General features: G+C 46.0%; 4 protein-coding genes across 6 annotated transcripts in view; 2 read left to right on the top strand and 2 right to left on the bottom strand.

Moving 5' to 3' along the window:
• LOC143955341 (uncharacterized) overlaps window positions 1-4973 on the top strand; it is a 107725-nt gene extending 102752 nt beyond the window's left edge. The window contains exon 3 of the mRNA XM_077465410.1: window positions 2165-4973. Coding sequence (XP_077321536.1) covers window positions 2165-4193 — 2029 coding nt within the window. The 3' untranslated portion in view covers window positions 4194-4973. The remainder of the gene's footprint in view (window positions 1-2164) is intronic.
• LOC143955596 (uncharacterized) overlaps window positions 1-16328 on the bottom strand; it is a 464194-nt gene that overhangs the window by 220904 nt on the left and 226962 nt on the right. The gene's annotated exons all lie outside the window — the stretch shown is intronic.
• Window positions 1-16328, bottom strand: part of LOC143955715 (uncharacterized) — a 263796-nt gene that overhangs the window by 32469 nt on the left and 214999 nt on the right. The gene's annotated exons all lie outside the window — the stretch shown is intronic.
• The window catches only part of LOC143955521 (uncharacterized), a 246193-nt gene that overhangs the window by 182589 nt on the left and 47276 nt on the right, over window positions 1-16328 (top strand). The gene's annotated exons all lie outside the window — the stretch shown is intronic.

Below are 16328 nucleotides of genomic sequence, written 5' to 3'. Positions count from 1 at the left end.
TTATGGCCTAAAAGCAAACCGCCCATCCCCCGAACACACCATCCCCACCGTGAGACATGGTGGTGGCAGCATCATGTGGTGGGGATGGTTTTCTTCAGCAGGGACAGGGAAGCTGGTCAGAGTTGATGGGAAGATGGATGGAGACAAATACAGGACAATCTTAGAAGAAAACCCGTTAGAGTCGGCAGAAGACTTGAGACCGGGGCGGAGGTTCACCTTCCAGCAGGACAACGACCCAAAACATCCAGCCAGAGCTACAATGGAATGGTTTACATCAAAGCATATTCATGTGTTAGAATGGCCCAGTCACAGCCCAGACCTAAATCCCATTGAGAATCTGTGGCCAGACTTGAAAATTGCTGATCACAGACGCTCTCCATCCAATCTGACAGAGCTTGAGATATTTTACAAAGAAGAAGAAGAATGGGCAGAAATGTCCTCTCTAGATGGGCAAAGCTGGTAGAGACGCCACCAAAAAGACTTGTAGAGAAAGGGGGTTCTACAAAGTATTGACTCCGGGGGGCGCCATACAAATGCTCCTCCCCCCACTTTTCACACATTTGTATAATTTATCATTTTCCTTCCACTTTGTGTTGGTCCATCACATAAAATCCCAATAAAACACATTTACGATTCCAACTTTGGAACCTTAAACAGAAAGTGATAATGAGGGAGGAGTCAATAACCCAATGATGGGGGTCTTCAGGATCAGTCCAGTCTTCATCTTGGTTGTTCTCCCCCCATCCTCACTCTCTGACCTCTGGTGGGGCTCAGCCCCGCTGTTATTCATGACTAAATCATGGACTAAATAAGGAAGTGCAGGACTTCATTGTGTTGGGAAGATGGCAATGAGTGATAGAGGGGGAGGGGACACTCGTCCTATAATCCCCTCATCACTGTCACTCCTATAGAAGACAGTTCTTGTTGTTTCCTCCCTCTCTGACTAAGGTCCATGAATAAAGAAATGATCTGGTAGGAGATCAGAGGACCCATTTACTAGTTACCTTGAGGGGGGAATTGTAAGATCATCAGAGACAAAGCTGCCTGATGTGGGCGGAGTCCTGGTTTAGGGGAACCAATCAGCTCATGTCTAGTAATAATAAGCCAAATGGTCCGGGGCTGAAGTGGTTAAACAATTCTACTTATAATTTGTCCTAAGTCACAACCTTTATATTTTTACCTTATAACAGAATTATCATTAGGTCAGTAGATACTAAAATTGTAATCGTATCTGTGGCCTGGAATATAATATGTATAATTTGAATGACTTATAACCACATGTATTTTAAACACAATACGAAACAAAATATCTTCTTTGTTTTGTGAAATGGGACTTTATTGTTCAGGCAAATCTGTTTCAACACCAGGTTTGTATAATCTAAAAATGGTTGATCCATTGAAATCATATGTTTTCCAAGTTTTCAATGGATCCGCCATTTTTTTTTTTTTTTTGTCACTCCTATAGAAGACAATTCTCGTTGTTTCCTCCCTCTCTGACTAAGGTCCATGAATAAAGAAATGATCTGGTAGGAGATCAGAGGACCCATTTACTAGTTACCTTGAGGGGGGAATTGTAAGATCCTCAGAGACAAAGCTGCCTGATGTGGGCGGAGTCCTGGTTTAGGGGAACCAATCAGCTCATGTCTAGTATTAATCTTTGTATTTCTATTTTAGTAGATGGACGGGAGATGAGGAAAACCTCAGAGGATTGTCTCACTTTGTCTCCAGACTGTAAAGTAGAAGATGAGGACATCACACAGTATAGTCCAGGAGAAAACCCGACTACCTCAAATGTCCATCCGGCACCACACAGTGTAGATGGACCATCGTATTCCTCTTATCCCGAGGAACCTCAGACTGTGCGGGACGGTGCCGGACCATCGTATTCCTCTTATCCTGAGGAACCTCAGACTGTGCGGGACGGTGCCGGACCACCGTATTCCTCTTATCCTGAGGAACCTCAGACTGTGCGGGACAGTGCCGGACCATCGTATTCCTCTTATCCTGAGGAACCTCAGACTGTGCGGGACGGTGCCAGACCATCATATTCCTCTTATCCTGAGGAACCTCAGACTGTGCGGGACGGTGCCGGACCATCGTATTCCTCTTATCCCGATGAACCTCAGACTGTGAGGTATACTGTCGTCCTTCTAACAGATAAGAGGTTTCCCTGTCCTGAGTGCGGGAAGTGTTTCAATTTGAAAGGCAACCTTAATGTGCATAAAAGATCTCACACAGGTGAGAAGCCGTATTCCTGCCCTGAGTGTGGGAAATGTTTTTCACAGAAGTCCCATCTTTCAGTACATCAGAGAACTCACACGGGAGAGAAGACATTTTCCTGTTCTGAGTGTGACAAAAGTTTTTCAAGGAAGTCCAGTCTTTCAGTACATCAGAGAATTCATACGGGGGAGAAGCCGTATTCCTGTCCTGAGTGTGGAAAATCTTTTGTACAGAAATCATTTCTTATCACACATCAAAGATCTCATATCAGGAATAGTCCAGGAGAAAACTTGGCTTCCTCAATTGTCCATCCGGCACCACACAGTGTAGATGGACCATCGTATTCCTCTTATCCTGAGGAACCTCAGACTGTGCGGGACGGTGCCGGACCATCGTATTCCTCTTATCCCGAGGAACCTCAGACTGTGCGGGACGGTGCCGGACCATCGTATTCCTCTTATCCCGAGGAACCTCAGACTGTGTGGGACGGTGCCGGACCATCGTATTCCTCTTATCCCGAGGAACCTCAGACTGTGCGGGACGGTGCCGGACCATCGTATTCCTCTTATCCTGAGGAACCTCAGACTGTGCGGGACGGTGCCGGACCATCGTATTCCTCTTATCCCGAGGAACCTCAGACTGTGCGGGACGGTGCCGGACCATCGTATTCCTCTTATCCTGAGGAACCTCAGACTGTGCGGGACGGTGCTGGACCATCGTATTCCTCTTATCCTGAGGAACCTCGGACTGTGCGGGACGGTGCCAGACCATCGTATTCCTCTTATCCCGAGGAACCTCAGACTGTGCGGGACGGTGCCGGACCATCGTATTCCTCTTATCCCGAGGAACCTCAGACTGTGCGGGACGGTGCCGGACCATCGTATTCCTCTTATCCTGAGGAACCTCAGACTGTGCGGGGCGGTGCCATCCTTCCAACAAATGAGAGGTTTTCCTGTGCTGAGTGTGGGAAGTGTTTCAATTTTAAAGGCAATCTTAAGAAGCATAGAAGATCTCACACAGGAGAGAAGCCGTACTCCTGTCCTGAGTGCGGGAAATGTTTTTCTCAGAAATCCCATCTTTCAGTGCATCAGAGATCTCACACGGGGGAGAAGCCGTATTGCTGCCCTAAATGCGGAAAATGTTTTGTACAGATTTCAAATCTTATCATACATCAGAGATCCCACACGGGGGAGAAGCCGTATTCCTGTCCTGAGTGTGGAAAATGTTTTGCACAGAAATCAGTTCTTGTCACACATCAAAGAACTCACATTGGGGAGAAGCCGTATTCCTGTCCTGAGTGCGGGAAATGCTTTTCACAGAGGTCACATCTTGACGGACACCAAAGGACTCACATGGTTGAAAAGCCTCATCTCTGCTCTGAGTGTGGGAAATGCTTTTTAAAAAAATCAGATTTTGTCACGCATCTTAAGTCTCACGCGGGGGAGAAGCCATTTTCCTATCGTGAGTGCGAGGGTTCCGTTGTACAAAAATCTGATCTTGTTAAAGGTCAAAGGACTCATTCAGGGGACAAGCCGCATTCCTGTCCTGAGTGCGGGAAATGTTTTTCACTGAAGTCCAATCTTCACAGACATCAGAGATCTCACACGGTGGAGAAGCCGTATTCCTGTCCTAAATGTGGGAAAAGTTTTTCACAGAAGTCCTATCTTTACAGCCATCAGAGATGGCACTCGGGTGAGAAGCCTTTCTCCTGTTCCGAATGCGGGAAATGTTTTGTCCAAAAATCAGATCTTGTCACACATCAGAGGTGTCACTCGGGGGAAAAGCCGTTCTCCTGTCCCGAGTGCGGGAAAAGTTTTGCACAGAAGTGTTATCTTTCTATCCATCAGAGATCTCACACGGGGGAGAAGCCGTATTCCTGTGCCGAGTGCGGCAAATGTTTTTCATTCAAGTCCAGTCTTTCTGCACACCAGAGATGTCACATGGGGGAGAAGCCATATTCCTGTCCTGAGTGAGGGAATTGTTCCTCACTGAAGTCCTGTCTTCCTGTACATCAGGGGGTCCCACACAACCCTGGAGGTGTATTAGTGAGTGCGGGAAATGTCTTGTATATGAATGTTGCTGGACATGTGGGGAAGAAGCACCCCCTGATATACACCTCAGATATACTCCATGGCTGATCTTCATCATGGAAGAAACAGTTGATAAGGAGATCAGAGATCACCAAAGACATGGATGAAGTGTTGTACCGTGTCGGCCATTAATAGCAGGAGAAAAATAAATATTGAGTCATTACCTCTCATTAGCTGAGTACATTTTGTGGTGTAAACTGTTGCAAGAGGTCTGTTTTCTCAGGTCGTCTTCCAGGACGAAACACGTTGACCCCACCACTTAAAAGTCGGTCCTCTAGACCTTTTAAACTAAAAATTTAGTCATTACCTTCTCATTGACTGAGTACATTTTGTGGTGTAAACTCTTGCAAGAGGTCTGTTTTTACTCAAGTTGTCTTCCAGGAAAAAACAAGTTAACACCACCACTTTAAAAGGTGGTCATCTAGGCCTTTTAAAATATAAATTGAGTTATTGGCCATTGATAGCAGGAGAAAAATAAAAATGGAGTCATTACCTTTCATTGGCTGAGTACACTTTGTGGTATGGAGACTTGAAGGCCTATTATTCTCTTACAAGAGGTCTGTTTTCTCAAGTCGTCTTCCAGGACGAAACACGTTAACCCCCCCCACTTAAAAGGCGGCCCTCTAGGGCTTTTTAAAATAAAAATGGAGTCATTACCTCTCATTGGCTGAGTACATTTTGTGGTATGGAGACTTGAAGGTCTATTATTCTCTTGCAAGAGGTCTGTTTTCTCAAGTCGTCTTCCAGGACGAAACACGTTAACCCCACCACTTAAAAGTCGGTCCTCTAGGCCTTTTAAACGAAAAATGTAGTCATTACCTTCTCATTGGCTGAGTACATTTTGTACATTTTGTAGTGTAAACTCTTGCAAGAGGTCTGTTTTTACTCAAGTTGTCTTCCAGGAAAAAACATGTTAACACCACCACTTTAAAAGGTGGTCTTCTAGGCCTTTTAAAATATAAATTGAGTTATTGGCCATTGATAGCAGGAGAAAAATAAAAATGTCTATTATTCTCTTGCAAGAGGTCTGTTTTCTCAAGTCGTCTTCCAGGACGAAACACGTTAACCCCCCACCACTTAAAAGGCGGCCCTCTAGGGCTTTTTAAAATAAAAATGGAGTCATTACCTCTCATTGGCTGAGTACATTTTGTGGTATGGAGACTTGAAGGTCTATTATTCTCTTGCAAGAGGTCTATTTTCTCAAGTCGTCTTCCAGGACGAAACACGTTAACCCCCACCACTTAAAAGGCGGCCCTCTAGGGCTTTTTAAAATAAAAATGGAGTCATTACCTCTCATTGGCTGAGTACATTTTGTGGTATGGAGACTTGAAGGTCTATTATTCTCTTGCAAGAGGTCTATTTTCTCAAGTCGTCTTCCAGGACGAAACACGTTAACCCCACCACTTAAAAGTCGGTCCTCTAGGCCTTTTAAACGAAAAATTTAGTCATTACCTTCTCATTGGCTGAGTAAATTTTGTACATTTTGTGGTGTAAACTTTTGCAAGAGGTCTGTTTTTACTCAAGTTGTCTTCCAGGAAAAAACAAGTTAACACCACCACTTTAAAAGGTGGTCTTCTAGGCCTTTTAAAATATAAATTGAGTTATTGGCCATTGATAGCAGGAGAAAAATAAAAATGGAGTCATTACCTTTCATTGGCTGAGTACACTTTGTGGTATGGAGACTTGAAGGCCTATTATTCTCTTACAAGAGGTCTGTTTTCTCAAGTCGTCTTCCAGGACGAAACACGTTAACCCCCCCCCACTTAAAAGGCGGCCCTCTAGGGCTTTTTAAAATAAAAATGGAGTCATTACCTCTCATTGGCTGAGTACATTTTGTGGTATGGAGACTTGAAGGTCTATTATTCTCTTGCAAGAGGTCTGTTTTCTCAAGTCGTCTTCCAGGACGAAACACGTTAACCCCACCACTTAAAAGTCGGTCCTCTAGGCCTTTTAAACGAAAAATGTAGTCATTACCTTCTCATTGGCTGAGTACATTTTGTACATTTTGTAGTGTAAACTCTTGCAAGAGGTCTGTTTTTACTCAAGTTGTCTTCCAGGAAAAAACATGTTAACACCACCACTTTAAAAGGTGGTCTTCTAGGCCTTTTAAAATATAAATTGAGTTATTGGCCATTGATAGCAGGAGAAAAATAAAAATGTCTATTATTCTCTTGCAAGAGGTCTGTTTTCTCAAGTCGTCTTCCAGGACGAAACACGTTAACCCCCCACCACTTAAAAGGCGGCCCTCTAGGGCTTTTTAAAATAAAAATGGAGTCATTACCTCTCATTGGCTGAGTACATTTTGTGGTATGGAGACTTGAAGGTCTATTATTCTCTTGCAAGAGGTCTATTTTCTCAAGTCGTCTTCCAGGACGAAACACGTTAACCCCCACCACTTAAAAGGCGGCCCTCTAGGGCTTTTTAAAATAAAAATGGAGTCATTACCTCTCATTGGCTGAGTACATTTTGTGGTATGGAGACTTGAAGGTCTATTATTCTCTTGCAAGAGGTCTATTTTCTCAAGTCGTCTTCCAGGACGAAACACGTTAACCCCCACCACTTAAAAGGCGGCCCTCTAGGGCTTTTTAAAATAAAAATGGAGTCATTACCTCTCATTGGCTGAGTACATTTTGTGCTATGGAGACTTAGAGGTCTATTATTCTCTTGCAAGAGGTCTATTTTCTCAAGTCGTCTTCCAGGACGAAACACGTTAACCCCCACCACTTAAAAGGCAGTCCTCTAGGGCTTTTTAAAATAAAAATGGAGTCATTACCGCTCATTGGCTGAGTACATTTTTGTGGTGGAAACATTTACAAGTCTGTTTTAAAAAAAAAAAAATTGGTCATCAACTGTGACGAGCATTCGCCCAACCGTGGCAAATGGCAATTTCCTATAATAGTAGTTCCCCCCCGTAGCTGAGATGTGATCTGTAGAAGTAGATAATCATAGATATAGTGTAATTCTGTGTTATTAAAGATACAGTATTCAGTCATTGACATACACTATATTACCAAAAGTATTGGGACGACTGCCTTTACGGGCCTATTAAATTTAATGGCATCCCAGTCTTAGTTCGTAGGGTTCTATATTGAGGTGGCCCACCCTTTGCAGCTATAACAGCTTCAACTCTTCTGGGAAGACCGTCTACAAGGTTTAGTAGTGTGTCTAATGCAACGTACACACGAGCGGACTTTTCGAGGGACTAGGTCTAACGGTCTTCCCGACGGACTTTCCGAACGAACGGACTTGGCCACACACAATCACACCAAAGTCCGACGGATTGGAACGCGATGACGTACGACCGGACTAGAATAAGGAAGTTCATAGCCAGTAGCCAATAGCTGCCCTAGCGTCGGTTTTCGTCCGTCGGACTAGCATACAGACGAGCGGATTTTTCGACCGGACTCGAGTCCGTCGGGAAGATTTGAAACGTTCTAAATCTAAAGTCCGTCTGATTTTTTTTTTATTCGACAGCAAAGGTCCGATGAAGCCCCAAACACGGTCTAATTGTCCTACGGACCTTTCCTGTTGAAAAGTCCTGCCGTGTGTACGCGGCATAAGGGAACGTTTGACCATTCTTCTAGAAACGCATTTGTGAGGTCAGGCACTGATGTTGGAGGAGAAGGCCTGGCTCGCAGTCTCCGCTCTACTTCATCCCAAAGCTGTTCTATCGGGTTGAGGTTGGTTAAGTTCCTCCACCCCAAACTCGCTCATCCATGTCTTTATGGACCTTGCTTTGCTCACTGGTGGGCAGTCATGTTGGAACAGGAAGGGGGTCATCCCCAAACTGTTCCCACAAAGTTGGGAGCATGAAAGTGTCCAAAATGTCTTGGTATGCCGACGCCTTAAGAGTTCCCTTCACTGGAACTAAGGGGCCAAGCCCAACCCCTGAAAAACAACCCCCACACCATAATCCCCCCTCCACCAAATTATTTTTACCAGTGCACAAAGCAAGGTCCATAAAGACATGGATGAGCGAGTTTGGGGTGGAAGAACTTGACTGGCGTCCCTGACCTCAAGGAGAAGTGCATAGGAGTATCAATACAGGCAGTCGGGGGTAGATGGGAAAGGATGGAGGGGATATACTTACGAGTCATTGTAGATTTAAGATCCGCTATGAGGGAATCCAGGAAGAACCCAGCACTGCGCATGTGAAGGAGAGCCATGGATTGTGAAGTGGGGGATGCAAACTTCAGGTCGGTGCAGGGCCTGCATTGTCCCCGTCACTCCAGCCATTCAATAAAGGATTCAGGATCTACAACAAAAAAAAAAGTATCTTCTCATCCCTGCTTTATTTATATATTTTTTTTAAGCCGAGACCCTAAAGAATAAAATGGCGATCGTTGCAATATTTTTTTGTCACACGGTATTTGCGCAGCGGTCTTTCAAAAGCACTTCTTTGGGAAAAAAAAAACTTTCTGTGAACTAAAGAGAAACGAAACAATAAAGTTAGCCCAATTTTTTGTATGATGCGAAAGATAATGTTACGCCGAGTAAATAGATACCCAACATGTCATGCTTTAAAATTGCGCACGCTCGTGGAATGGCGATAAACCACGGTACCTAGAATTATTGTTCTCGCTCTAACGATGGCGGCGATACCTCACATGTGTGATTTGAACGCCGTTTACATATGCGGGTGCATCTTACGTATGCGTTTTTGATGCTCAAGCTCGCAGGGACTGGGGTGCTTTAAAATCTTTTTTTTTTTTTTTTTTTTTTTTATACTTTAAAAAAAAAATCTGATCACTTTTATTGCTGTCACAATAAATGTAAACATCCCATGTGACAGTAATAGGGGGTGACGGGTCCTCTTTATAGAGAGATCTGGGGTCTATAATGAATGTAAACATCCCATGTGACAGTAATAGGGGGTGACGGGTCCTCTTTATAGAGAGATCTGGGGTCTATAATGAATGTAAACATCCCATGTGACAGTAATAGGGGGTGACGGGTCCTCTTTATAGAGAGATCTGGGGTCTATAATGAATGTAAACATCCCATGTGACAGTAATAGACCGTGACGGGTCCTCTTTATGGAGAGATCTGGGGTCTATAATAAATGTAAACATCCCATGTGACAGTAATAGGAGGTGACGGTCCTCTTTATGGAGAGATCCGGGGTCGATAATGAATGTAAACATCCCATGTGACAGTAATAGGAGGTGACAGGTCCTCTTTATAGAGAGATCTTGGGTCTATAATGAATGTAAACATCCCATGTGACAGTAATAGGGGGTGACGGGTCCTCTTTATGGAGGGATCCGGGGTCTATAATGAATGTAAACATCTCATGTTACAGTAATAGGAGGTGACGGGTCCTCTTTATGGAGGGATCCGGGGTCTATAATGAATGTAAACATCTCATGTTACAGTAATAGGAGGTGACGGGTCCTCTTTATGGAAAGATCAGGGGTCTATCATAAATGTAAACATTCCATGTGACAGTAAGAGGAGGTGACGGGTCCTCTTTATGGAGAGATCTGGGGTCTATAATGAATGTAAATATCCCATGTGACAGTAATAGGCGGTGACGGGTCCTCTTTATGGAGGGATCTGGGGTCTATAATGAATGTAAACATCCCATGTGACAGTAAAAGACCGTGACGGATCCTCTTTCTGGAGAGATCTGGAGTCTATAATGAATGTAAACATCCCATGTGACAGTAATAGACCGTGACGGGTCCTCTTTATGGAGAGATCTAGGGTCTATAATGAATGTAAACATCCCATGTGACAGTAATAGGAGGTGACGGGTCCTCTTTATGGAGAGATCCGGGGTCTATAATGAATGTAAACATCCCATGTGAAAGTAATAGGAGGTGACGGGTCCTTTTTATGGAGAGATCCGGGGTCTATAATGAATGTAAACATTCCATGTGACAGTAATAGGGGGGACGGGTCCTTTTTATGGAGAGATCCGGGGTCTATAATTAATGTAAACATTCCATGTGACAGTAATAGGGGGTGACGGGTCCTCTTTCTAGAGAGATCTGGGGTCTATAATGAATGTAAACATCCCATGTGACAGTAATAGGAGGTGACGGGTCCTCTTTATGGAGAGATCTGGGGTCTATAATGAATGTAAACATCCCATGTGACAGTAATAGGAAGTGATGGGTCCTCTTTATGGAGAGATCTGGGGTCTATAATGAATGTAAACATCCCATGTGACAGTAATAGGTGGTGATGGGTCCTCTTTATGGAGAGATCCGGGGTTTATAATGAATGTAAACATCTCATGTGACAGTAATAGGAGGTGACGGGTCCTCTTTATGAAGAGATCCGGAGTCTATAATAAATGTAAACATCCCATGTGACAGTAATAGGAGGTGAGGGGTCCTCTTTATGGAGGGATCCGGGGTATATAATGAATGTAAACATCCCATGTGACAGTAATAGGAGGTGACGGGTCCTCTTTATGGAGAGATCCGGGGTCTATAATGAATGTAAACATCCCATGTGACAGTAATAGACGGTGATGGGTCCTCTTTATGGAGAGATCCGGGGTCTATAATGAATGTAAACATCCCATGTGACAGTAATAGGAGGTGACGGGTCCTCTTTATGGAGAGATCTGGGGTCTATAATGAATGTAAACATCCCATGTGACAGTAATAGGAAGTGATGGGTCCTCTTTATGGAGAGATCTGGGGTCTATAATGAATGTAAACATCCCATGTGACAGTAATAGGTGGTGATGGGTCCTCTTTATGGAGAGATCCGGGGTTTATAATGAATGTAAACATCTCATGTGACAGTAATAGGAGGTGACGGGTCCTCTTTATGAAGAGATCCGGAGTCTATAATAAATGTAAACATCCCATGTGACAGTAATAGGAGGTGAGGGGTCCTCTTTATGGAGGGATCCGGGGTATATAATGAATGTAAACATCCCATGTGACAGTAATAGGAGGTGACGGGTCCTCTTTATGGAGAGATCCGGGGTCTATAATGAATGTAAACATCCCATGTGACAGTAATAGACGGTGACGGGTCCTCTTTATGGAGAGATCTGGGGTCTATAATGAATGTAAACATCCCATGTGAAAGTAATAGGAGGTGACGGGTCCTCTTTATGGAGAGACCTGGGGTCTATAATGAATGTAAACATCCCATGTGACAGTAATAGGAGGTGACGGTCCTCTTTATGGAGGGATCCGGGGTATATAATGAATGTAAATATCCCATGTGACAGTAATAGGAGGTGACGGGTCCTCTTTATGGAGAGATCAGGGGTCTATAATGAATGTAAACATCCCATGTGACAGTAATAGGAGGTGACGGGTCCTCTTTATGGAAAGATCTGGGGCCTATAATGAATGTAAATATCCCATGTGACAGTAATAGGAGGTGAGGGGTCCTCTTTATGGAGAGATCCGGAGTCTATAATGAATGTAAACATCCCATGTGACAGTAATAGGAGGTGACGGGTCCTCTTTATGGAAAGATCTGGGGCCTATAATGAATGTAAATATCCCATGTGACAGTAATAGGAGGTGAGGGGTCCTCTTTATGGAGAGATCCGGGGTCTATAATGAATGTAAACATCCCATGTGACAGTAACAGGAGGTGACGAGTCCTCTTTATGGAGAGATCCGGGGTCTGTAATGAATGTAAACATCCCATGTGACAGTAATAGGGGGTGACGGGTCCTCTTTATGGAGAGATCTGGGGTCTATAATGAATTAAAAGGATCACTCCTTACTCCAGATGGTGTCAATGGAAATGGATAGAGGGTTGCCCCCGAAAAGAAAACCAAAAACGGCTCCACCTAGTGTAAAATATCCTTTAGGTTTATTAGAGATCTCACTCACAGCAATACCCAATCAGCCGACATCTAAAACAGCCTTAAGTTTGGATCGTCCAAACAAACCCGATCGGCGGGACGTGAGAAGAGAGATGGTGACGTCAGCTCGTCGTTCCTCCCTACGCGTTTCGTCACAACTGACGTCGTCCTGGGGATATTTTACACTATGTGGAGCCGTTTTTTTGGTTTCTTTTTCGGTGGCAACCCTCTATCCATTTCCACTGACACCATCCGAAGTGCGAAGTCGTCTTGAGGGGTGGAGAAAGGCCCCCGGCTGGGTTTTAAGCCATAGGCGTCCACTGTGACGAGGGGTCCACCTGTAGCTGTGTGGAGTCACTGGGATATTTGGTGATGAACACGGATATGGAACTTTTCACTTTGTCACGTTAACATGGACAACCTTTCATATGTATCATTTGTTTGGTACACACCTGGACTTTAACTACCTCAATACCAGGCACTTACCCCCCCCCCCCCCCCTTCCTGCCCAGGCCATTTTTCAGCTTTCAGCGCTGTCACACTTTGCATGACAATTACACGGTCATGCTACACTGTAACCATGTGAAATTGTTATCATTTTCTTCACACAAATAGAGCTTTCTTTTGGTGGTATTTAATCACTGCTGTGATTTCATTTTTTCCTAAAAAAAATTAAAAAAATAGACCAAAAATTTTAAAACATAAAAGTTTTTTTCTTAGTTTCTGTCAATAAATTTTGTAAAAAAAGTAATTTTTCTCCTTCACTGATGGGCGCTAATGAGGCGGCACTGATAAGCTGTACTAATGAGATGGCACTGATTAGGTGGCAACGATGAGGAGGCACGAATATGCCGCACTTATGGGCACCGATAGGCGGCACTGATGAGATGGCACTTTTGGGCACTGATTAGGTGGCAACGATGAGGAGGCACGAATAGGCCGCACTTATGGGCACTGATATGTGGAGAGGCGGCACTGGTGGGCACAGAGAGGTGACACTGATAGGTGGCACTGGTGGGCACAGATAGGCTGCACTGGTGGGCACAGATAGGCAGCACTGGTGGGCACAGAAAAGCGGCACTGATGGGCAGCACTGATGGCCAGCACTGACTGGCATCACTAATGGCCACAGATTGCTGGCACTTGTGGGCACAGATTGGTGGCAATTGTGGGCACTGGTTGGCACTGATTGCTGGCAGCGGTGGGCAATCATTGCTGGCACTGGTGGGCACTTAATTGTAATCAGGGCATTGATGATTAGTGCCCGGATTACACACCTAGATGTCCCCTGTGAAGAGATGCCGCTGATCGGCTCTCCTCTCCTCACACTTTGTCAGTGTGTGGCAAGGAGCGCCGATTACCGGCATCTCCATGTTTCCATGTGACCGGCTGTAATTGGTCACAGCCCGATCACATGGTTAAAGAGCCACAGAAGACTGTGATCGGCAGGCTGTAGCAATTAAAAGAGAAAACAAAAAACGTTCCCCTATCAAGCGGACTCTTTCTCCACTGTCGGGTGCCGCTGCGCAGTGATCTCCCGTGCGACAAGTACGTGACAGTCCCGGTCTGCCCGGCGGATTGATATAGAAGAGAACTGTCAATGTGCTTGTCGGCCACAGACAGAGCGCCCGTCCTCCATTCGGCCGCTCGGGCTGCTCTGTCTCCTAGCCGGGGGATCGCTCCTGCGCGTGCGGTTGTCCGGGAGCCCGCAGCCAACTGCCGGAAGACGCCCGCGGGAGACTTGAGTTGTCTGTATTATGGGATGTGTATCTCTGTGGAAGGGGGGGGGGGATTCCTCCAGCAGCTCTCCCTGCTGATAAGACTGTTTACTGATGAGAAGTTTGAATACACCTGACCTGTGTCTCTATTGTGATTGGACAATTTGCCCCGCCCGGAATCCTGGGGGGGGGGGGGGGTGGTGTGGTGTCTCCGAGTTGTATATCTGTTGTAACACGTGCTTGAATAAAGAGAGTCGGCTGTTTTTCAACCTACACTGAGTTACGACTAGTGATTGGGTGGGCTAAAGGGTCTTGGATAGTGCTGGTTCTGGACAGAGGAAGCATTTATGGTGGGCATAGTCCTGTTGAGGACAAGGGTTTATCACAACTGGTTGGCAGCGGCGGGATCGTGCTTCCTGGCTGTGAACCTCCAAACCTCCCCCTGGATCCAAGATCGGGATAATAGAATTCTGTCACCGCAGCGGAGATATGGATCCGGCATCAGAGTTCCCGGGGCTGCTGCGGTTCTTCCTTTCAGCATACTTCAGGACTGTGTCTTGCGATGAATACCTGGAGCTCAGGCAGCGGATTCGGGTAGGACTCTGGATTAGAGCCCTCCAGGTCGCTGGTATGTAACGGGGCAAGTGCTTTCCAACCCCAGAGCAACGGGCCAGTGAACAATGGGAGTTACGGATTGGGATTCCTGGGAGAGCGGCCCCAGGAGCAATGGGTGACTGATGCCGCGTACACACGAGCGAATTGTCCGGCGTACTTAGTCCGGCAAACAATCCGGTGGATAGTCCCGGCGGACTTTCTACCGGACGGACTTGGCCACACACGGACACACAGAAAGTCCGGCGTTTGCTAGCGCGATGACGTACAGCACGTACGACGGGGACTAGAAAAAGGAAGTTCAATAGCCAGTAGCCAATAGCTTCCTTTTTTCGTACTTCGCTTCTGAGCATGCGTCATTCCTAGTCCACCGGACTAGCATACTGACGAACGTATTGTCCGCTGAAAACCCAAGTCCGACGGGAAGATTGGAGTGCAAAAATACTTTCTTAGTCCGCCGGACTTCACGCTGGAAAAGTCTGCTGAAACCCACACACGATCGGATTGTCCGGTGAAATGGGTTTCATCGGACTAAGTACGCCAGACAATTCGATCGTGTGTACGCAGCATCAGTTGAACAGGCTGGTCCAGCAGGAGATAGAGCTGGATAATCAATATCGGGCTCTGCAATGGAACGCAGAGCAGGAATATTTAGGGGAGACGACAGAATGCTCTCCGGAGGGATATGACGTTGGAGGCCCTGGATTACTGAGCGAGAGCCTTTACTTACCGATTGTTTTGTGTTTGGCGATGAAGGGGAACCTACCCTCGAAGACCTGCGAGAATACAGAGAGGCTATGCTCAGTCTTGCAGGAGTCTCAGAGCTTAAACCTGATCTAGACTGTTTGCTAAGGAAGGAACAGCATGTGGAAAGGGCATACAGGAAACTGAGAAAAATGCTAGAACACGTTCAGCAGCATGCCAGAGAATCGGCAGTGGAAACTCCGGAGATTGTCGTCTCCAAACCTAGAGGCGATTCAGTTCGCATTGTGCGCTATATAAGTATTTCATTCATTCATTCATTCAAAGCTCAAGTGCTGACAACAGGGCAGACCTCTGCTAACCTCTGCCCATCACCAACAGCAGCTTCAGCATTCCTGAGAGAAGAGGCAGTTGGCCTTTCTCCCACAATACTGACAGAGACATGGGATTTGATAAGACCGTTCTGCTGATGAAGAACAACCTGGTGAGCCTCCAGCAGGAGCCTCCAGCAGGAAAGCTGGTATCAGGGCCAAACTTCACTGAGCTCTGCCCAGCACCAACAGCAGCATCTGTGGAGAGACAGAAATTGTTCATTGCTCAGGGAACCCCTAGAGACCTTTGGAGGAACCCTGGCTGGGAAAGGCTGGACTAGACAGTAATATATTTCTCTCCCCCTTGGTGGGAGTGGAGATGACCCCATCTATAAGGATATACAGTACATACACACAAAGCACAAGGCCGTGTACACCTGGGTTCCTCAACCTGTGGAACGCGTACCCCTGGGGGTACGTGCAACATGAGCAGGGGGTAGGCCCAGTGTTTCCTGAGCCACTCCTCGTACAGCCACCTCCCGCATACAGCTGTAGCGCGGCACTGTGGCATACCAACAAAGGGGGGTGATCCGCCCCCATTTGCCACACATTGAAGAGGGGGGGGTTGGTCGGGTGGTGTCAGGGCAGCAGGACCCAATTGAGTCCATTGCACTGCCCGCAAGATTAGGGTCAGTAGGCGGCCTCACATCATCCCATCTCCCGGCTCCTCCCCCTCCAGCGCACCTCGGATCTTGTGCGATGTACTAAGAACGTATCAGGATGATGTCTGCTACGGCCCCTTGATCTCCTCTCCACTGTGCAATCCTGCACATACAGAAAAAAGGGTAATGTGAGTCCTGCCTGTCACTTCCCATGTCCCTGCGTC

This window comes from Lithobates pipiens, unplaced genomic scaffold, assembly GCF_037356315.1.
Source record: "Lithobates pipiens isolate NorthernLeopardFrog02 unplaced genomic scaffold, aLitPip1_a1.2 Scaffold_35, whole genome shotgun sequence".
Lineage (NCBI taxonomy): Eukaryota > Metazoa > Chordata > Amphibia > Anura > Ranidae > Lithobates > Lithobates pipiens.
This window is presented reverse-complemented; position numbering and strand designations above follow the sequence as displayed.